This window comes from Ursus arctos, unplaced genomic scaffold (genome assembly GCF_023065955.2).
Source record: "Ursus arctos isolate Adak ecotype North America unplaced genomic scaffold, UrsArc2.0 scaffold_11, whole genome shotgun sequence".
NCBI classification, from domain to species: Eukaryota; Metazoa; Chordata; class Mammalia; order Carnivora; family Ursidae; genus Ursus; species Ursus arctos.
The window spans coordinates 69,399,708-69,421,882 of NW_026622775.1; the positions used below are offsets into that span (position 1 = coordinate 69,399,708).

Here is a 22,175-nt window from a genome sequence, read left to right on the forward strand (position 1 = left end):
GTTTCCTGAGCCCCTGGTCACCGGCCGTCCTCGGGGTCACCCATTCCTCATAATCCCCACCCTGCCCGAGAGGTTATTCTAGCCTTTGACACATGAGGGGGTGGGGCTCAGAAAGCGCCCGTCGCTTCCCAAGGAGACGCAGGGCGCCTCCAGTCTCAGGCCGGCCGCCGGCTCCTCGCCTCCCAGGGAGAGGTCTCAACAGGAAACACTGCGGGTGGGTGAGGTGGTATCAAGCAGAGCCATGGCGGAGGACGGCTCTGAGGTGTTCCTGGGAGGCGGGCCTCTAGTCAGGTCCGCAAAAGGAGAAGGTGCTCTAGGAGGGCAGGGAGCACAGCCCCAGATGAAGAACACAGGCGCTTCCAAACGCTCTGCGCTCTCCCAGAGCGACCTGCCACTCCCGTCCAGCCGCGGGCTCTTCTCTCCCGATGGCTCCAGAAACCCACAGGCTCCCGCTGTGGGGCCAACTGCCTGGTTTGCCTCCTGGCTCCACCAGGCCACTTACTTCATCGCTGGCCGCCCGTTTCTTCATTGTGCTGACTGGTGATCTGATGAGTTCATATACGTGACGTGTGTAGGACAGAATCCGGGGCCTAGTAAGCACTCAATAAATATACATCGTTGTTGCCATCGCCCTCCTGACAGTCGTCAGACAAGCCCCACACGGGCTGCTAAGTCCAAGGTTGCTACCTGTTTCTGTGTCCACCTGAATCCCTGAGCTGTGGCCCCTGCTTGCTTCGAGGACCCTGTTTGGGGTCTGCCTTGTCACAGCCTCTCCACTCTGAGGCCTTGGATGCTTCCAGCCGTGGTCCTGTGTTTTAATCAATTTTGTAAAATTCCAAGGAATTGGAAGCTTTACTGTGTGTGAATTGAATTTGTGAATTTGTGAATTTACGAGGAAAGGGAAACTTGGCTCTCACTTACTAACATAAGTTGCTCCTGGTAGTTCATTTTGGCCTTGGTGAGCCTAGATGCTGGGTGTCTCTGGAAACCTCCACAGCAGAAATCACGGAAGGAACAGACATGATGCCTGCCCTCGTGCGGCCTCCCACCCAGTGGGGAAGCAGACATGGAACAGACAGCCACCCGAGGCCTCGATGGGAGGCTGCACGAGGGGGCCCAGCTTAGACAGCAATCAGAAAGTCTTCTCTAGGGAAGTGCCCAAAGCTGAGGCCTGAAGGATGAGCGAGAGTTAGCTGGTGAGGAGGGGAGGAGGATGGGCCGGGCAGGGGGTCCAGGCAGGGGAAAACCTCAGCTCAGTCACGCAGCCAGAGGAGGTGGTGTGGCGGTGGAGGTGGGAGGAGCGGGTAGAGACGGAATGCTAAGGGAGAGGCCAGATTGTGGCAAACAGGCCACTTGGGGATTGTGGATTTTACCCTTCGATGCAGTGAGAAGCCGTTCCAGAACTTAAAATGGGGAGTGACTTGATTCAATATGCATTAACAGCACTCTTGGGCTGCCCTGTGGCAAATGTTGTAGAATGAGCAAGCAGGACGGAGCCTGGAGGCTGTTGCATTTGTCCAAATGGGAGAAGACAGAGCGGGAGGAGCGTAATGGCAGAAATGCAAAGCACCCAGATTTAGGGGAGCGAACAGGTGTGGTGGTGGATTCCTTGTCGACCACAGAGGAGGAGGGGGTACCAGAGATGACCTCTGGGTTCTGGCGAGAACATCAGGCCGGATGGATACCACTTCCCAGGATGGAGAGGGCTGGCGGAGAAGCAGATGGGAGATGATCCTTCTGCTGGCCAGGGAAGTAAAGGAGACAAAACAGACAACTTTTCCAAGAAGTTCACTCTGATGGAGACAAAAGTGACAGGCCAGACGGTGGACTCAGGGCTGTAAGATGGGAGGTGAATGTCTGAGTGTTAAGGGGCAGGACCAAGCGAGAGGAGGATGGTGAATGAGGATCAGAAAAACGGAGGTGGTCCCAGGCAGGGCAGGGACCAATGTGAGGGTCAGTGCAGCCCAGAACTCCCGGAGAGAACTGGGCTTCGATCCATGTTGATGGGCTAGACAGAGGGGAGGTAGCCCTGTGAGCTGAGTGGAGCCGACACTGGTCAGGTTGGGAATTCTCTCTCGCCAGCAGTGGGGGGCTCTCCTTGGTTATCTGGGTGCGTGTGAGAGCAGCTTCCATGCATGTTCACCATCGGTCACCTACCAGATGATTTGCCCTCTCTGCCCAACTGTTCCCCTGTCCACACTCGGGCATGCCCAGCAGGGAGCACTGGCAGGAGATGGGCTGGGGAGAGGGGGGAGGCCAGTTATCTCTTCTCCCTACAAGGTCCCTGTAGGCTGCTGTGTCCCTCCTTGACCATGGATAATGGCTCTTAACAGGCGGCCTCTCCATATAGCTTCTTTGCTCTCCTAGGTCGGACGCTGGCATCTTCCCCTCACTCCGCTGGCCGAGGGGCTGTTTCTGTGTCCCACTGTTGCTAGCCTCTGAGTGTTGGACTGTCTGTTGTGATTTTGTGATTTCCTTATACTCTGCCCATACCTTTCTTTTCTTTTCGTTTTTTTTTTTTTTAAGATTGATTTATTTAGTTAGTTATTTGAGAGAGGGAGAGAGAGCATGTGAGGCGGGGTAGGGGCAGAGAGAGAGAGAGGGAGAGAATCCTGAAGCAGACTCTCTGCTGAGTGTGGAGCCCGATGCGGGGCTCGATCCCAGGACCCTGAGATCTTGACCTGAGCTGAAATTAAGAGTCAGACGCTTAACTGAATGAGCCCCCCAGGCACCCCTTACCTTTATTTTCAAAATCCCTTTTTCTAACTCTGTTTGAATCATCCAGTTTGAGTGTGCCCTCACTTTCCTGCGGGGACTCTGATTCTATAGGGATAGTCACCCCTTTTGGGTTCAAAATGCACAGAGTATTAAAGTTGCAGAGGGAACTTAGATGTCTTCTTACCCAGCTCCTTTATTCAAGGAAGAAAACCAATATTCAGAGAAGCTGAGAGGGTTGGCCAAGGTCGCACAGGAAGTTAGTAGCACATTTGATTTACTTTTAGGAGAGAAGTGAATCCCAAGACAAGAAACAATTCTCTCCAAGGAGAGGAGGCCTGGATCCTTGAGCTGATTATGGGATGCAGTTGGAAGAGTTTTGAGGATGGGAGAAACATGTTCTCACTGTCTAGGACTTTCTTGCCCACTTCCAGAAACTTGCCTTCAGAAGCTGTCAGCGGCACGTGTTTGTTTTCCTCCCCCAGGGATAGGACCCATCCACCTCAATGAAATCCAGTGCACCGGGAATGAGAAGTCCATCATAGACTGCAAGTTCAATGCCGAGTCTCAGGGCTGCAACCACGAGGAAGATGCTGGCGTGAGATGTAACATCCCTGCCATGGGCTTCCAGAAGAAGGTGAGGGGCTGTGCTCTGTTTTGGTCACTGAGCCCCAGAAAGTATGGGCCAGGTAGCCTCCTGCTTAGGGTTTCTAACAGGTGGCATTCGAGTGCTCTGATGATGATCTCAGAAAGGGCTCGGGCTCCGCTGCTGCCACTATTAACGACATTCATTAGCGTGCCAAGTGAGAAAATGTATGGATAAGCGCACTGCCCTTAGTGGCAGACGTCGGGCATCCACTGCGTGCCACACCCTGCGCGGGGACTGGACATGTGGGGTGATCACCACGCAGTCCTTTTCTGTGAGGGGCTCAGGGTCCGTATGTAGCGCCTGTGACACCCTGGGCCTGGTCCCTGTCCGAGGACCCCGAGGAACTACATCGACAGCAGATCTACAAGGTACACAAGGGTAAGCACAATACAGACAATGGTTTGGGACAGAAGACTGTATTTTGGTAACCAGAGGGAAAGAAAGGAGAACTTTAATAGCATTATACCAGAGGCACACCCTTCTCCTGAGATGGAGTCTCTAAAAACCTACATCGTGTCTCCTGGCTTTGGGTGATCTCTCCCGTGGGGGTAGCCAGCAAGATGAAGTCCTCTTGGTCTAGCCAATCCTCCAGAAAGGCCCAGCCCGTCCTATTTACTGCTCTCCACTGTCCCATGTATTTGGTTGGGTCCTATGCACCATCTGCTACCCGGCTGGCCCGTCGGAAGAGTTTCTTAAGCGCTTACTTTAAAAATGAGCAAATGCAGACACATCAGGGTACAAAATGGCTCCCCCGTTGGGTTCTTGCTTCGACAGTGATTCCTGACCTTGGCACCAGCATGCCAAACTGGTCAGCCAGAACATGTGTTGTGCAATTCACTGCCCGATGGGGCCCAAAATGGGACCCGAGCAGCCCTCAGCCAAGCCGTGCGCTTGCCTGTGGACGAGTAGGAGCACGGGCCACAGGCCCCCAGCTGTGGGAGAGGCTCGCCGTCCCTAATTATCTGGCAGCGTTCGTTGCAAGAGAGCTGTACAAAGCCGGGGCGGGTGACGTGCCACGGGTCCTGGTATGCTGTGGCAGCCTTCCCTTAGGCTGATTGGAGGTGGGTGGAGTGAGGTTTTCAACCCCAATGAAAGACCTAGGCCAAAGAAAGTGATGTTTTCCAGGTGCGTTTTGTGGTTGGGATGACTGAGCCAGGCGGTGAGCTCGGTGATGCCAGTGGAGGCACCACACTCCCAGCACCAACGGCCTCACGCTTGCACGGGCCCTCGGGGCTGCGGCAGGTGCTCCCTGAGCTCAAGCATGAGGCGTGGGAGAGTTTTACACCTGGTTGCCATCCCCTGGGAAGGAAATGGGCAAGGTCACCTGTGAAGGAAAGTCCCACGGGCCGTACGGGTTGTCTTGCCCCCGCAGCGGGCCAGCCTGTCACGTGGCGTGGCTCGGGGCTCCCAGGGGCACGGGCAACCACGCCAGGCTGAACTGGAGACTCCCAGCTGTTACCAAGGTGTTAGTTTGCCGGGGCCGCCATAACAAAACACCACCGACGGGGAGGTTTCCACCATAATAATGTTCGTCCTCACAGTTCAAGGGGCTAGAAATGCAAGATCAAAGTGCCAGCAGGGCTGGTTGCTCCCGCGGCCTCTCTCCTTAGCTTGCGGATGGCCACCTTCTCATGTGGCCTCACGCGGCCTCTCCGTGTGCATCCCCCGTGTCTCTTCCTCGTCTTAAAGGGCACCAGTCATAGTGGACTGGGGCCCACCCTTATGACCTCATTGAACCTTAATTACGTCTTGAAACACGGTTTTTCCAAATACAGCCATATTAGGGGTGAGGGCTTCAGCACAGGAATGTCATGGGGACACAAGTCAGTTCACCATCACTCACTGGCTGATTCCTTATTTAATTTCTTTGAGGCTTGAGGTTACTCCTCTGAAAATAAGGAGGTGAGAGCGTGACGTCCCTGGCTTCTCTGCCTCCCCCGTTCATTAGGAAATTGACTTTTCTCTTGAATGGCTACTAAAGACCACAGACTTGGAACCGGGTGGCTTTCGACATCCGGCCACCGTAAAGCCTCATTCTTCTCGCCACTGGGAGGGAGGAGCCAGGCCCAGGAGGCTCTGGGAATGGCAGGTGGGTTTACCGGGTGACCACCCTTGCTGACCTCCGGTTCACCTCTGAGCTGCAGGCCTGGCCTGGCCTGGCCGTGTTACCAAGCCCGTGTGTGGAATGTGAGTTGGAAAGTGCCCATGCTTCGTTTCAGGCTGACATCTGGGTCGTGTTCCCTCTCCTCCTACCCCCTCGCCTCCCAAAATAGGTGTGGGACTGGTTAACCACAACCTTATCAAAACACGATGCAGCCTTGCCGGACTCCACTGGCTGCAAGTGTTTTGCTTTCCCTATTGACGTTCAGGAGAATGTAGCCGTTTGCGCTCCGCTCCCTTCTTGCAAACCCCAGGCTGCTGCTTTCGAGAACCAAAAGAATAAGAAAAAGGAAATGCCAGGGTTATTTTCAGAAACTTTGAGGAGGATTGACCTTCCCTGGCAACCTCACTGGGTGATCAGAGGCTGCTGGCTGACCCCAGGCCCCTTGGGGTTCCACCAATCCTGGTGACGTCAGAGCACCTCTAGCTAGCGCGCCAGGCTGTTTCCATAATGCTGGCACGTCAGAGTGGGGCCCTGGGCATGGAGAGCTATGTCCTAGGCCATGTTAGAGCTTCATGGCTGGCCTCTTGCTCCTTCTAGTCCACTCTAGAAAATGAGAAAAGGTCCCCAATGCATCTTGAAGGGCCTGGACTCCTTCCAGGTAGAACCCTGGTCCCCGTCTCAGAGGCTGCTCCAGGCCTACTCAGGCTTGGGGAACCACAGAACAGCTTGGAGCCTTGGAAAGGGCTTCAAGGAGAGGCCCCAGCTCACCACTGGTGACCACGTGGTTTCCTTACCCCAGAGTCAACGTGCAGCCACGATCCTCAGCCAGAGCCTCCGAGACTTCCTGTGGCTTTAGGATGCGGGACAGGGATGCTGCCACGTGGCCAACCAACCTTGGGCGGGGGGCTGCACAGGCAGAGATGGACGAGGGAGAGAGTCCTCTGGGACCTCCTAAAGAGAGCCCGGGAACAGGGGCCTTCACAGCGGGACTTGAACTTGGGAGCCCCCCTGCTCTCTGGCAACAGGACGGTGAAACGGGGTTCTTCCATCTCCTCCATCTTCATAGTTCGTTGGCCTCAAGATGACAAAATGAAGTCAGTTTTCAGGAGGTGGTGGCCTAGGAAGGGGGCAGCAGGAGGAGCCATCTGTCCCCCTGACTGTTAGAATAGTCAATAAGGCAGGCACAGCCCACAGGGAATTCAAAAACGGTAACAAACCCGAATGAAAGTCACTCTGCTCTTAGCTTCACCGCCCGCTGGCGTTTGGAGCTTCAGTGCTCCCCTGGCCCACTGGAAGGGTCCACACCATGGCCTCCACCTCCCCAGGGTGCACAGGCTTGGGGGGGGGGGCAGCTGGAAACCACAGCAGGGGAGGGGCATGGCCTGTGGTTACCTAAAGATGCCTCTGATGGGTTTCAACACACGCCCTGCCCAAGGTACTGGCCCTTCCTTGGTGTGTTGAAGCTGGGTCGCCTGCCTTCTGCCATTCTGGGATTTTCTCAATGGCTCTGCTCATTTTATTTGTGTTTTTACATAGACCCAGAGATATGGTAGTTGTGGGTAAAGGACGATCCACATCTAAGACCGTGTCCAGTGCCCACCTTTGCCCCAGACTCTCAGCCCGGAAACACTCAGGAAGACAAACGCTGGCCTCCCGAAGGCCAGCCCTCTTCTTGCCTTCTCAGACCCCTTCTATTTCTTCTGAAGAGAGTTTAGATTTCTGATGGGACTCCCCCCTAATGAAGATCATTGCTAGGATGCTGACTAGTATTTCTCAAGCACTTACTGTGTGCTGAGCCCTGTCTGAGCACTTTACATGAATCATCTGATTTAATTCTTCCTCTCCACAAGCCTGGGAGGGAGACCTGGCATTATGCTGCCCTTGGCTTGTCTGTTTGCCAGGTGACCTCATTGACCTTGGCAGCCCCAAAGTCCATAATAAGAATTGCGACCCGTGCCCCAGGAGTTATGCTGTCGCTAAGGACTGGCGAGCCAACAGCCCAATGTGCTCAGGGTTTCCTGGAGGCATCACGCCTGTCCCAAAAGAATGCATTGCTAAGTGTATAAAGGAAGCAGAGTAAGGTGTTTGGATTAAGGGCAGCATATTTAGAACCCTTCCCCAGGCTCCAGATCTCTCTGCTTGAAGTCACCTAAGTTGGTCCATGCTTTCAGTCCGTAAGACTGGTCATTCATTCATTCATTCATTCATTCCAAAAGTAGTGCTGGAGAACCTAACATTTGTGAGGTGCTGTCTTAATTATCAATGATGCAGGAAACCACACAAACACAGCTCTGCCCTTGGGAGCTTACATTCGAGCGGAGGAGACAGACGTTAAACAAATTGTGAGTTGGCTTGATTTGTAACTGTTGTAAATGCTAAGAAGGAGACGTGTAGGCAGCGACGGAGTGTGTTCATGGCCACTGACCCCAACGAGAGGGAGTGTCGCAGGGTACGGAATCGAAAGGGTGAACCAGGAGCGGCCGGGCAGACGCGCACCTGTAGGTAGTGGGCTCACGTGTGACCTGTGTGACCCGGTCAAGAGAGTTGGGTAGCCGTGGAACCCGAAGGAAGGCCCGCGGGCCTGGGGGTCGGAGAACAGGATGCAAACGTGAGTAGCGGAGCAAGGGGAAGCCGCTGCCGTGTTCCAAGCCAGGAAGCCACACCAGCAGAGGTTTCTCTAAGCTGACGCTGGCTTCTGGCCAGTCAGTTGATGAAGTCCAGAGCGCAGCCAGGAGAGAGAGGAGGAGGTCTGCCTCAGGCGGGAGGTGACGGCTCTGGGACAGGGGGCTCTGCATGGAGTTGAGGGAAGCGATGGATTGGAAAGAGACTTTGGAGATCACATCCTCGAAGGAAGGTTTTGACCGGATATGGGGGGAGAGAGAGGACGGCTCTGGGATTTCCGGCTCGTATAACAGAGTAGATTGGAATCAGCAAAGCACAGCTTACAGGCCAAACCTATCCCCGCGCCTGTCTTTGTCATTATCGTTTCACTGGAACACAGCCACGCACGGCCATGGACACACCAGCCGTGGCTGCTCTTAAGCCGCGCGGCAGAGCTGAGTGGTGACGACACGGAGCACACGGCCCACGGAGCCTCAAATACCACCTGGCCCTGTAGAGAAAGTGTGCTGCCCCGGAGGAGACGGCGGAGCCTTTTGTGGCAATAGGGAACAGCGGGCGGTCGAGCACAGGTTTAGGGGGACGCTGAGAAGATGCCAAGTTCAGACTTGGGGTCTCCCTGGTGCCAGGTGGAACTGTCACATAGGCAGTTGGCTACAGGGTCTCAGAAGGGAGTTCTGGTGGAGAAGACGGTGGGGGTGGGGCAGATGAGATCGGGAGCCAGAACCAGCTGACAAAAGGGCCCCGGAAGAAGTCTCGGGGAATTCCAACATTTTAAGGTCTCTTGAGGCATCCTCCCAGGAGTCTGATTCTGAGGGCAGCCCTCCCCGGTAGTCTCACGGAAGGGAGCAGGGGTTAGAGGCACGTGCAGCTGTGGTGCGCGGTGGGGGTCAGTGCACAGGCTTCGAGGCCTGGGGCTGCCTGCGGGTGGGGACCTAATACGTAAGGTCATGCTGGGCAGGCTGCAGGCACGTGTAGACTCTCAGTGATGCTGTTGACTCTGACTGTGTCCCAGGCAGGACCCCCTGGCTTGGGGGAAGTTGCGACGGGTGGCAGTACGGTGGGGCAGCTCCCCTCTGCTCCCACCTGGTGACTCTGCCTTTCTTTCTGTCCACAGCTGCGCTTGAACGGCGGCCGGAACCCCTACGAGGGCCGGGTGGAGGTGCTGGTGGAGAGGAACGGGTCCCTCGTATGGGGGACGGTGTGTGGCGAGAACTGGGGCATTGTGGAGGCCATGGTGGTCTGCCGGCAGCTGGGCCTCGGGTTTGCCAGTAATGCGTTCCAGGTGAGAAGCCCCCATCTTGGACCCCCCATCCAGTGTGGCCCTACCCCTCCCAGTCAGCCCTGCCTTCCCTGCGCCTTCCCCAGCTACCCGGGAGGTGGACAGCAAAGTGCCCTGGACGGGGGGAGGGGGAACAGGAACCTCATCCTGGCCTCAGCTGTGCCCCTCACAGCCCTGAGTCCTAGGGTGGGTCATGTTCCCCTCTGGCCTCTGTTTCCCCGCTACAGAATAAGGGGCTGGACTCTGGTTTCCAGGGTCCAGTCCGCTTAGAGCGCTGGGATTCACCCTGGGCTGAGGGCTGATTCTGGGGTGTGCTGATGTGCCTGTGCAGAGGGAAGCAACTCAGTCCTACGGGGCAGTGGAGACCACCGAGCCCAAGGCCCAACACCCCAGATGCCTTAGCTCACTCCCTTGGAGGCCCCTCCGGCCAGACTATGTTTCCCAACTGGTGTCTGTACTCACACCTTCTCCCCTTGATTGGCTGGTAAACCTCTAAGCCTTGTCCCATCATCTGTGCCCTCCTCCCGCCGGCCCCTTTCTGAGAGGGACTCCGCTAAGCCCCTGCCCCAATCAGAAGGCAGCAGAGGAGAGGCAAGAAGTGTATTGGCTTCAAAACTCATTGACTTCTGGACCCTGTATCGTGAGGACACATTGTCAGAAGGAGGCTGGTGGGGGGGGGGCAGAGATGGGAGGCTTGAGGTCTCTTCCCATCTGTACCCCCACCAGCCTGCTGTATAATGATCTGGGGCAAAGCAGCTACCCTCCCATGCATCCCTTCTTCTCCCTGTGACATGGAGTGAATAGTCCCAGGTCCTCAGTGTTCTGGCTCCAGAGACTTTCTCAGTATTTGGAGAAGAGGAAAATGGCAGGAGCCCCCATCTTGCTTTGCTAACCCAACTCCAGCTCCCGTGCCCAGGGGCCCTGTCCCTCGGAACAGGATTTCTTAGGGAGGGACTTGGGTCAGATCCGAAGGCTTGCAGAGCCTGACTGCCCGCCGCAGGCCGGCCGGGTCCAGGGTAGGAGCTGAGTCCTGAGCAGAGGCTGCCCTGTGGCTCCTCATTGCAGCATTCAGAAGGACTGGCCTCTGGGAGCCCTGCCCACACCCTCCGGGCTCCGGGCTTCCCGCAGCGTCTCTGCTGATGCTGCTTGGACAAGCCAAGGCACTGTCTGGGGCTCCAGAGAGAGGAAAAACCAGTGCTCCTCAGCAGAGCGCTCGTCCAGCTATTTTCGTTCCCGATCAGCTCATTCTTAAGACACCTGGGCCTCAGCAGGGTCATGACGTGGGCCTGGATCTGCCACTGATTACACAGCCTGTCCCTTCTCGAAGCCCCGGTTCTCTCTCTAGAGGATGTGGGGGTTCTCTAGGTAAGCAGAACGAATAGGATGGATGCATATTGTGCTATCATGTGTGAATAGATTTCTTCTCTCCTGCCAATTCTGATCGATCGGTAGTGTCTCCCCGGAGCACTGTGCTGAGAGCACATGCAGGTTCAGAGGAGAGAGGGCTATGACGGACTAGTCATGTCTGCCCTGGGCTCCGGGCTAGGGACCGAGCAGCAGGAGTCACATGCTGTTCCTGACGCACAACATTGGACAGCCGTTTGACCAAAACCTTAGCTACGCTTTCCCCACGGGGACCAGGGACAGAACCGGAGCCTGAGGGTCTCCCCTAATCTGCCACCAACAAACTGCATGACTTGGGGACATGGCTGTGTGGGCCTCCGCTGTCTCCATCTAAAAAAATGGGCTCATTTGGCTTTAGCCTTGGGATTTTCCCGAGGCTGAAAGTTGACGGAATATGAGGAAGTGACAATGGGGGGTGACACGCTTTCCATTTCTTTTGATTCCTCCAGGAGACCTGGTATTGGCACGGAAATACCTACGGCAACAAAGTGGTCATGAGCGGGGTGAAGTGCTCGGGAACGGAGCTGTCCCTGGCGCACTGCCGCCAAGATGAGGACGTGGCCTGCCCCCAGGGCGCGGTGCAGTACGGGGCCGGAGTCGCCTGCTCAGAAAGTGAGAGTCCCGGAGGGTCACATCCCCCCCTCCCCGCCAGGATCCAAGAGGGGACCAGAGTCCCACTGGATATTCCTGGCCAGGCTCGGGGCGTCTGCCATGAGTGGAGCCAGAGAGGAAAGCAGAGATTAGTTTTAAGTGAGAAGCGCTGGGGGCAGGAGGAACTCCCCCCAAACACACACACACACACACACACAAGCCTGCCACTTGCCTGCTGACAGTGGGAAGAGAAGCGGGAGGGAGGGAATGGGGAGTCTGGGAGCCTTGGGTTCAAATGGCAGGGCCGCTGTAGACCAAGTGACCTCCGGTTAGCTCTGTCACTGAGAACTCCTTGTTCTTACCAGTTAACGAGGAAGACAGCACCTTCCTCGGGGGCCGCGTCTGAGGCCAGGGAAGGAGAACAAGGACATGCTTGGTGTGTGTTGGCTTCCTTCCTCCCACCCTTCTCCAAAAAGCGTTGCTTGTTTTCACAACTTGGAGACAATTTAGCTTCCTGGTGAGTCCCTGGGAATCCTAGAGAGACTGAAAACATAGAAGGGGAACCCCCGCCGGGACTCAGAACGGCCCAGCTCTGAAGGCTCCCTTATGCGCTGAGAGAGAGAAGAAGGAGGAAGCACTAACCACGCAGCCCTGTGGGCACGCTGCTCTCCTGAGGCCCCCGCGCTGCTCTCCCACCCCTGGCCTGATAAACCCATGCTTAGCCTTCTCCCTTGTCAATCTGGGAGGTGCAAGAGGCCCCGGATCTGGCCAGAGAACTTGAGAGCAGATCCCACCTGCCATTTATTAGCTGATCTTGGCAGAGTTGATTAACCACTCCAATCTCCAGTTACTGTTTTTCTGAGACAGTGGAAATGAAATGTGACAGTGAATATGGGCACGTGCACGGGACAATGATGCGCCATCTTACCGTCGTGGAGCTAGGGGATGTCAGACCTGAGCTAGTGAGCTTCACGCACCCATTGACCCCTTTAGATAGCCTGGCATTTTCGAAGCCTTGTAAGGCAGGCCTGGCCACCCCGGCGTGAGTTCATCTGGACAGACAGTGCTGGCTGTCCGTCCTGTCTGAGGGAGAGATCACTGGCCTCCCCAGGAAGGACATCCGAGCAGAGAGAAGCAGTCGGGGGCCTCTTCTTTGCTTCTTAATTTATTTATATTTGTAATCTACCATCATTCCAAGAGGAAAGTAACATAATATAAACCTAAATAAAATTCAAGGTAGCATAAGAGAAAAGCAGGGTTGGCGAAAAGGTAGTGGCTCAAAATGGAACCGAGAGAGAGGGGTAGAGACCTATACATTTACTGTTGGGAGGTCATAAAATTCACTGTGAGCTTCCTAACGGCCAAGGAAAGAAGGAAACCTGGTCATTAATGTCAGTCACAGTGTCCATGAAGTAGAAACACACCCATGAGATTAGAGAAGCCCACTGTTCTAGATTCTGAGATGGAATTTCTCATGAAGACAGACAGCTATGAGATAAACAGTGCCCTTGACATCTCATGGCAGATGAAAAATAAGTTTCATGGGGCTCCTAGAACCCCGCAAGTTAGGCTAAAGGCATCACTCAGAGTGACGACTGGGGGGGGGGGGCAGTGGCCATTTGGGCAGGAACACAGCTCTTGGCGGATCTGGCTTAATGCACGTTAGAGTATTCAGAGATGAAGTATATTTTTTGAGCCACCCTTTGCAATTACTTTTTCTCATCCAACCAGTTCCACCCTGTATCTGTAAGTCTTCCTTTCTCTCTCTTCCTCCTGACCCCCCCCCGCCGCCACATACAATCCATCCTCATTGCTACCTGTCCGTGTTTTCTCCACTCCTTCTACCTCCTTCCTCCCGCTGTCTCGGCCTGTGACCAGATGCCATTCTTCCAGACTACGTTAGTGCAGAGGCTCTTTGGCGGGATTCCCCACAGTGATGTGCCCCTCCGATTGCGCCCCCTCCCCGAAGCCAGAATCAATGCTGGTCTCCCACTCATACCTCCGTCCTGTTCAAACCCGGCCAGGCTTTCCCAAGGCACTTAGGTGAACACAGGGACTTGCACAAGGCAAGTGTTGTCCAGCCTCATTTGGGGCCACTTTCCACCTCCCACCCCTCCTCGGTGGCCCAACCATGCAGGCTTTGTGCTCTTCATGCCTCAGGGGCCTGGCACATGCTACTTAGCCTTGCAGACCTGCTTCCTCTAATCCCTGCTCATCCTCCAGGGAGCAGCTAAAACCTAACTGCCTCCAAGGAAATCCTTCCTGACCTCCTCCCCCAGTCTGGGTCCCCCGGTTATAATTTCCAACACCCCCTATATTTCTCATTCTAGCTCTGGCACAACTGTAAGTAAGTAATTAATATGGGCTTCTGTCTGTCTCTCCGGAGACAGCGTAATGTCAGCCTTGTTCAGCACTGTCCAGAGAGCCTAGCGCAGGGTTTGCCTGAACACTTGGGGTGGACGGGTGGATGAATGCACGCTTCGGATAAGCTTCTGGCGGATGTTTCAGATGATAGGGAGGTCGAGGCCCCATCGCATGGCAGGTGCTAAGAGCACAGCTCCCAGGCTACCAACTAACTGTAGACTCCGGAGCTGGTGCTAAGGCTGGCCTCCTCTCAGGAAGAGGAGCGAGTGATGGAGGCCCGTTTGCTCAGCTCAGAGGTAAGCACAGGGGCTGTCCATTGAGTACCAAGTGTTGTACAGACCATGAACAAGAGACTCACCACACCCTCCAGTAAAAGTGTGCCCAGGACACTCTGCCTCCTGGTGTGTGTCCCCCAAGAGGAAGTATTTCTCTTCCCCACTTCTCATCTGTGTGCCCCCTTCAGACTCTTCAGTTCCACATCCAAACCCCGCAGGTGGACTTGCTTTTCTCTAGAGGCTGCCGGCCCCGGGGGTAACAAGTATGTCTTGAGAACATGTATGCTCCTCGTGCAGCCTGGGGGCCACGGGGAGCGTTCCAGGCTCTAGTGACCTTGAGGGAAGCAAAGCTCAGACCCACACCCGCCTCAGAAATTACAAGCAACTTGTTAGAAAAAAAAGGGTGGGGCTTGTTGCAAATAATTCATATATAATACTTTTGTGAATTAAAATGAACTAGAAATAGTCAGTGGAATAGACTTATAAAGGGAAACTTCCAGTTAATCATTTCGTAAAGAAGCTAAACCTTCTACTAGGATTGTTTAGTAAACAGAGACTGAAGCCATTGGTAATTTTTTCTTAACACCTGCTGTGTGCAGCGTGCTCACTGAGTAAATCAAGCTTCGTTTTAAAAGATGCACTGGGGCCGGGGGCGGGGGGTGGAGCCGGGGTGACACAGTCAGTTAAGCATCGGACTCAGTTCTGCTCAGGTCATGATCTCAGGGTCGTGGGATCGAGCCCCGGAGAGGTGTTGGGCTCCGCGCTCAGTGGGAAATCTGTCTCTCTCTCTCTCTCTCTCTCTCTCTGTGCCTCACTTAGCTTGCACTCTCTCTCCCTCAAATAAAGACATATATCTTAGGGAAAAAAAAAAAAGATGCCCCTGGGGAAACATGTAGAGCAACAGTGTGAGTGGAAACTGAAAGGATCTGTTAAGAAGGTAATGGAGCGGGCGCCTGAGTGGCTCAGTCGGTTAAGCGTCTGCCTTGGGCTCAGGTCACGATCCCGGAGACCCAGGATTGAGTCCCTCATCGGGCTCCCTGCTCAGTGGGGAGCCTGCTTCTCCCTCTGACCCTCCCCCCTCTCATGCTTTCTCTCTTTCACGCTCTCAAATAAATAAATAAAATAAAAAAAAAAGAAGGCAATGGAACGACACGCATCAGAGCCTTGAAAACATGCAGCCTTTCTGCCCAGCAATTCCACTTCTAGAAATATATTCTAAAGAAATAAGTTATAAGTTACATACACAGATTTACTGCAGGATGTTAATCACAGCTTTATCTTTAAGGGTGAGAATGGCAAGCAACCAGTGTATCTAAAGATATGAGATAGGGTTATGAATTCAATGTTACGTAGCCATGAAATGCATGTGGTAATGGATATTTATTAACAAGAAAATATGTCAAGATACATTTGAAGGGAAACGGTATTAGCAGACTGTAAATCTACATACAGTATTACGTGTGTTAGAAACTCTGTGTGTATCCGTCCTGGAAGGGTCGCACCAAGGTATCCATTGAGCTCGCTCTCAGGCAGCCACAATATCATTGCTGTGGTTTGTTTTTTATTATGGGAAATCTCCAGCCACCCAAAAGTAGAGAGAGCACGATAATGAACCCTCGTGCACCATCAGTCAAATTAAACAGTTGTCAACATTTTGCCCATCATTTTGCACGGATAGCTGCAGAGGTGTCCAAGAGGACTCTCGAGAAGGGGAAGAGGAATTTGGAGCAGCGTTCTTCAAGAAAGGTGACCTTGAGAGACTATGAGCCAGCCCCAGATGGTGGTGCTAGGCAGGGATGGGGGTTTGTCCCAGCTCAGGAATCAGAAGCAAAAGACTTGGGAGGGGTGAGGGGGCTCTCATCTTGTTTGAACATCGTGTCTGCCCTCCGCAGCTGCCCCTGACCTGGTCCTCAATGCGGAGATTGTCCAGCAGAGCACCTACCTGGAGGACCGCCCCATGTTCATGCTTCAGTGCGCCATGGAGGAGAACTGCCTCTCAGCCTCGGCCGCCCAGACCAACCCCACCACAGGCTACCGACGCCTTCTGCGCTTCTCCTCCCAGATCCACAACAACGGGCAGTCCGACTTCCGACCCAAGAACGGCCGCCACGCGTGGATCTGGCATGACTGCCACAGGTGAGCCCTCTTGCATCGCCAGCAGCCTACACTGGCCCGACACGCTGCAGGCCTGCGTAGGATTCAGAATTGCAGGGTCCCTTTGAGAGCTGAGAGGCCACACATCCAGGAGGCAGGGTCTCCCTACATTACAGGGGGCCCGGGTCACCACAGTCACCTCGCACATTTACTCCCAGCTGCCCCGGCCCACCTCACCTTCCCCAAACCCAGTCTCGTTCTTGCCTCCAGTGCCGAACATTAGGAAACAAACTTTCAGTACCCGATGCTTCTCCACTGACCCTTTGGTCAATGGTTTTCAAGTGCATCTACGGCAAGTTCACACTCTGCAGGGTGCTTGGGGTTCTGCAATTTTGGGACTCTGAGTTCATTTATAAATATATTTGAGGGGGCACCTGGGTGGCTCCATCCGTTAAGCGTCTGCCTTCAGCTCCGGTCATGATCCCAGAGTCCTGGGATCGGGCTCCCTGTTCAGCGGGAGTCTGCTTCTCCCTCTCCCTTCCACTCCCCCTGCTTGTGCTTTCTCTCTCTGTGTCAAATAGATAAATAAAATATGTTTTAAAATATCCTTAAAATATATATATATTTGAAATATCTTGAGGAAGGTAGTGGGTATGGAGACAAGAGTTTTAGGCCCAGTAGTCATGAGCCCTGATCTCTCAACCCAGCCGTGCCTCCAACCAGCTGCGTGATGTCAGGCCATCCGGGCCACATCACCCGGGACCTCCAGCATCCCTGCCACCCCTCAGCCTGTGGATGTGGCCCCAGTGCTATTAGTTCTGCACAAGAACAGAAATCCTAGAGCCAGCCCTAGCTGGAGCCAACAGAAGCCACCCGATTCATGGCCTTGCCTTATCTCTTCTGTTTCTTTGCCTTGATTCTGACTCTAATCCAGAGCCCACTAACCGAGCCTGTTCAGTTTCCTGCTGGGTCCGGACTTGGGCAGGTAGAGGGAACAGAAGAGAGCACACTTTTGAAAATGAAGGGGGTAGGCCCTGCCATGCAACAGGGCAGCAAGCCCCCAAGGGGTCCACAGTGAGTGCCCCCCCGGGATGCCCTCCGTCTCTGCGGCAGAGCTCCCTGCTTCTCACAGGGAGGCCCGTGGGCTGGCAGAGTCGGCCCGTTGCAGACCTTCGCATCAGAATCTGCATTTTGACAGGATCACCAGGTGATCGTGTGTATATCACGTCTAAGTCTGAGAAGCCCCGGCCCAGCTGACCACTAGGCATCCTTCCAGTGGGAAAACATACTGACCGTTGTGAGGGGCACAAGAACTGACATTTATTGACCCCCTTCTGAGTGCCGGGCACATGGAAGCCTCATTCTCAAGGGTAAGGGAATGGAGGCTCAGTGTTTATATGACTTGTCCAGGAAGTCCAACGGGAAGTTGCTGGGCAGGGATCCCCAGCTCGTATCTGTCTGACTCCAAAGTGTGTGCTCTTTCTGTTACCTCTGCTGAATCTTCATCAGCAATCTGTCCTCGTCTGCTTCTCCATGTCACAACAGATGGTCCAGTCACATTCAGATTGGTTTAGGGTGACGCCTGGGTGGCTCAGTCAGTTGGGCGTCTGTCTTCGGCCCGGGTCATGGTCCCACGGTCCTGGGATCGAGCCCGCGTCGGGCTCCCTGCTCAACGGGAGCCTGCTTCTCCCTCCCCTCCCCACTTGTGCTCTCTCTCGCTATCTCTGTCACTGTCTCTTTCTCTCAAATACATAAATAAAATCTTTAAAAAAGAAACAGGTTTAGGGATAGAACTGTTCAATCTGTTTCAAAAGAAAAGACTAGCATAGAACTTAGGGTGTTCGTTTTCCTTCATAATTATTATCCATATGTTTTGAATGTCCTAATTAGCCAAAGAATTTTTGGTCTCTATGTAGAGGCATGTCAGCCTTCTGCAGGGTGGATGTCAAAGAGTAAAATTAAAGTCGTGACCAGATTGGTGCCTGATTTCCTTTAGAGGGTGGGAGCCCTGGGGCTGCGGGGGCTGGCGCTGCCCGCTCTAAGTTGGACATAATTGCATCTCTGTCCCACACGTGGTGGTCCACCCAGACATTACATGATGGGAGTTTCCGTGGGACATCTGCTTGCTCTCCAAGCAGTGGTCTGTCCTCCAAGAATACACATGGTGACACCATGGAAGTGTTTCTTCTGATCTGGAGACCCAGGCATTCCGATCTCTACCCCACCCCACCCCCTGCTTTTCCCGTCATCTTTGCTTACAGATGTTCCAATCGGTGGTTTGGGAGGAATGGGTGGAAAAAACATGCTGGCCATATGTCCCTTCAAGCTGCCTCTTCCTCACCCATAACTGAGAACCTATGACCATGGGATCTCAGGGAGCATAAGAGGGTCCCCCTGCCCCCAGCCTCCAGAGCTCCAGGGGACATCTCCAGGCTCTGTAGGAGGACCTTTGAGTAGGACTTCTGGACCCAAACCTCTGTTGCGTCCCTTTGGGAGTCTAATGAAAGCAGGCCCTTCTTCCACTCAAAAAATATTTCTAGAAGATTTACCATCCTATTTCAGCAGATTTACAGACTGTGGAGCCAAAGTTGAGAGCCCTGGCTCAAATTAGCATGCATGGGGAAAATTATCACTCCCAATGCAATTAATGCTACAATGAGGAAATATGTTCTTTGAAAGCCTTCAAGTGAAATCTAAAGACTGACCCCATTAGCAACTTCCTTGCCAACCAGACATGGAATAAAATGCCCTGAGTTGTCCTCTCTCATATGCATCATGCCCTTGGTCGATGACCCTGACTGTGCCCTAGGGAGCGGGGCCACACCTGTTTAACTGGCACGTCATGTCACAGGTCCCACAGGGTCCAGACGGACCTGGACACAGAGCAGCTCTGCCCCTGCGTGTCACACCGCAGGCAGCCCCACGAGAGGCACTGGGAGCTGGCGAGCAGGGCGGTGGATGCCCAGCACAGGTGTCTGCCCAGCGAGTCGGGGACAGCCCTGCTACCGAGGGAGAGTTTTACTCTGCCCGGCTACCAGCATGTGCAGAGCAGGCCCCGTGTTGGATCAAAGCCCCGCAGATGCGGTGTGGCCTCTGGGAGCCAGTTTTAGGCCCTTGTCACATCCATAGGGCCTTGTTCTGGCCGGAGGGCTCCCAGCACATGGGGAAGGTGGGGTGGAGCGAGCAGAGGCCCTCGCCCTTCATGACAGCACCTCCTGGACCTGGAACACCTCCCCCCCCCCCCCCCGTATTCTCTGCAATGGGGACAGCAGCCTTGTCCCAGCTGCCGCTGAGCGTCAGCCAGGAAGTACCAGAGGACACGTGGCTGGTGGGGGACAGGATGAAGGGTGACAACATCTCTACCGTGCGCACTGACTCTCTGATTCCGAGTTTCTGTGGGCCCCAGTGCCCTAGGATAACAAAGGATATGCCCAAACCCGCCCTCTTCCTCTGGACTAGCTTGCTCTAGCTTCCACGTATCATCTGCTTCTGACACTGATACTGTGTCTTAGAGGACGAGCTCTGCAGTCTTATGGTAGAAGGCCATCCTTCCTTTTATCCAAATTACAACGACTTCCACCAAGTGTCAGGTCACTCTCGCTCTCCTTAGGTTCTGGAATTTATTTTTTTTATTTTTATTTTTTTGAAAGATTTTATTTATTTATTTGACAGAGACAGCCAGCGAGAGAGGGAGCACAAGCAGGGGGGGTGGGAGAGGAAGAAGCAGGCTCCTAGCAGAGGAGCCTGATGTGAGGCTCGATCCCAGAACGCTGGGATCACGCCCTGAGCCGAAGGCAGACGCTTGACGACTGCGCCACCCAGGCGCCCCTGGAATTTCTTTAAAAGTTTTAATTTCCCCAGTTCTACCCCACAGATCCGGCCCGTTGTTAGACTTCCAAAGGTCAGGGCAGCTCAGCCTGGAAAGAGGAAGTATACCCTTATCACCGATATGTGCCCTCCTGCCTTCCTGGGGGCCCCATCTGTATTTCCTGGGGGGCCTGGGGGGTGTCCTGGCCTCTCCAGCCAGCCAGTGGGGAGGGAGACGTGGCCCCAGGGGTGACGTCCACACCTGTCCCGGAGGTAAAGCACGGGAGCTCCGGGACTGCAGCTAGCTGGAATCTAGAGGCTCCAAACCAGCTGTTTCCCTCCTCGTGTTCGCAGGGGAAAAACTGAAGAGCTAGGGAAAACTCTTAAATCAAGTCTGCAGGAAGCAGGGGGAGCGGGAGAAGGTCAGCCTTACAACAGTCCATCTGTGGACTCCGTCTGAATTTTGTTTAGACAACGGAACATAAACCCATTTCTCTTCAGTCTTTCCAGCCAGTAAACATGGTAACATAAACCCCTCTCTGAAAGATGCAGACATGTTTTAGGCAATGAGTCAGACCTCATGTCTCATCCTGCTCCTTCGAGAAGCCAAAATAGACTCGTTCAAAGTCATCACTTCGACTTGCCACAAAATGTGTCCTTGTGAGTGTTCTCAGGGGGCCCCTGGCTCAGCATCGCTTTACAGAAACATGAGCGACCTGGGAAAAGCCCAAGTTAGGAACTCCTGGCATTATTTTTAGCACGAGCAAACATAGGAGGAAGGGGGAAAGAGCCTCTAATTTCCTCTCCGAAAACCTATCGTTTTAATTCCCCTCTTGCCTCTGTCCTGATTGCCCCTGCTCCCTCGGAGGGAGCCAGAGGCCAGCCCCGTGAGGCCTGGGGGGTGAGGAAGCCTGGGCCCGGTAGCAGGAACAGTAGTGATGGTGGTGGTTACGAAAATACTACTTGTGGTACCACTGTGAGCGGGAGTAACCAGGAGAGTTGACAGGTGCTGAGTACCCCTCTGTTCCCAGCCGCCTGGGAGGTCTTCCTGTGGTTTCTCTGATTCTAGTCCTTGCCGGACTCCTAAGAGCGGGTCCTGTGATCATCCCCTCTTTCCTTTTTCTCCGCGTGACTTGGGTGCCTCGTATTTCTGTTTCCCCATTTGCCCCATGTCCGAGTGATGCTAGAGACAAGCGTGTTCAAAGAGTTGCACACGCCTGTGATACACACGTTGCGGCTCAGGCTGGGCCTGGCCCGCCCGCGGCCGCACACGGCAGCCATCTTCCCTTGTTTATTCTGAACCGAGCGCACCACTTTCCAAGAATCCGCATCTGTTCTCAGTCCTCCGGAGCCAAGAGACGGGACACTGCTCTGTAAACGACTCGCAGGGGCAAGAGCCCCCGGCACGGGAGCTCCCTCCTCCGCTCTCATCCCGAGCCCACAGGCAGGCGCCTGCCAAGCTCCGCCCCTTCCCAAGGCCCCGAGAGCCCCGCTGCCTTTCTCCGTGTCCCGGGCGAGGGGCGCAGACTCCTGCCGCTCACTCCGCAGCTGGTGCGGTGCGCTGGGGCCTCGCTGCCTGGAGTCCGGGCTGTGGAGGGTCTCGGCCGGTCCCCCCGGCTCTCCCGTGCCCACTCTTCCCCCTCCCGCACGTGCCCTCCCCTCCTGTTCTTTCACTCCCCGCCATACCCCCGCTTGGAAAAGTTGCGCAGAGACCTGGGAAAGTCACTTTTATCAGTCTGCAGGAAGCGTAGCAAACAGCAACGGGCTGGGAGCCACTCCAGTGCCCAGGAGGCTCAGGAAAAGCACGTACCACAGAGCCCTCAGGTATCGGGCGCACGGCAGGCCCTCTGCCCCCCAGCGCACCTGGCCAACCCCCCAAGGCCTCCCGCGGCGCGTGGGGTTAGTCCCGTCCTGCGGGTGAGAGCGCGAGGCCCCTCGGCGGGGGCGCAGCACGGTTCCGGCTTCTGCTTCTGCCCTCCCTCGCCTCAGGCCCGCCCACCCTCTCCTCTTCCACAGGCCGCGCCTTTGGACCACGCGGCCGCTCGAGGCCGCTGCTGGCTGGTGGCGGCGGCTCCGGTCACTGACCTGTAGGCCCTCTCCCTCTCTTTCTCTCTCTCTCGCTCCAGGCACTACCACAGCATGGAAGTGTTCACCCACTATGACCTCTTGAACCTCAATGGTACCAAGGTGGCCGAGGGCCACAAAGCCAGCTTCTGCCTGGAGGACACAGAATGTGAAGGAGGTATCTTTGTGTGGGTGGCTTCAGAAGAA

The 22,175-nt window shown here is 54.8% G+C and overlaps 1 protein-coding gene across 4 annotated transcripts in view; it reads left to right on the plus strand.

Moving 5' to 3' along the window:
* LOXL2 (lysyl oxidase like 2) overlaps positions 1 to 22,175 on the plus strand; it is an 88,477-nt gene that overhangs the window by 61,410 nt on the left and 4,892 nt on the right. For all 4 annotated transcript variants that reach the window (XM_026518988.4, XM_026518990.4, XM_026518987.4 and 1 more), the window contains exons 7-11: positions 3,201 to 3,352; positions 9,205 to 9,372; positions 11,223 to 11,385; positions 15,896 to 16,139; positions 22,031 to 22,146. In XM_026518988.4, the coding sequence (XP_026374773.1) occupies positions 3,201 to 3,352; positions 9,205 to 9,372; positions 11,223 to 11,385; positions 15,896 to 16,139; positions 22,031 to 22,146 (843 nt within the window). The remainder of the gene's footprint in view (positions 1 to 3,200; positions 3,353 to 9,204; positions 9,373 to 11,222; positions 11,386 to 15,895; positions 16,140 to 22,030; positions 22,147 to 22,175) is intronic.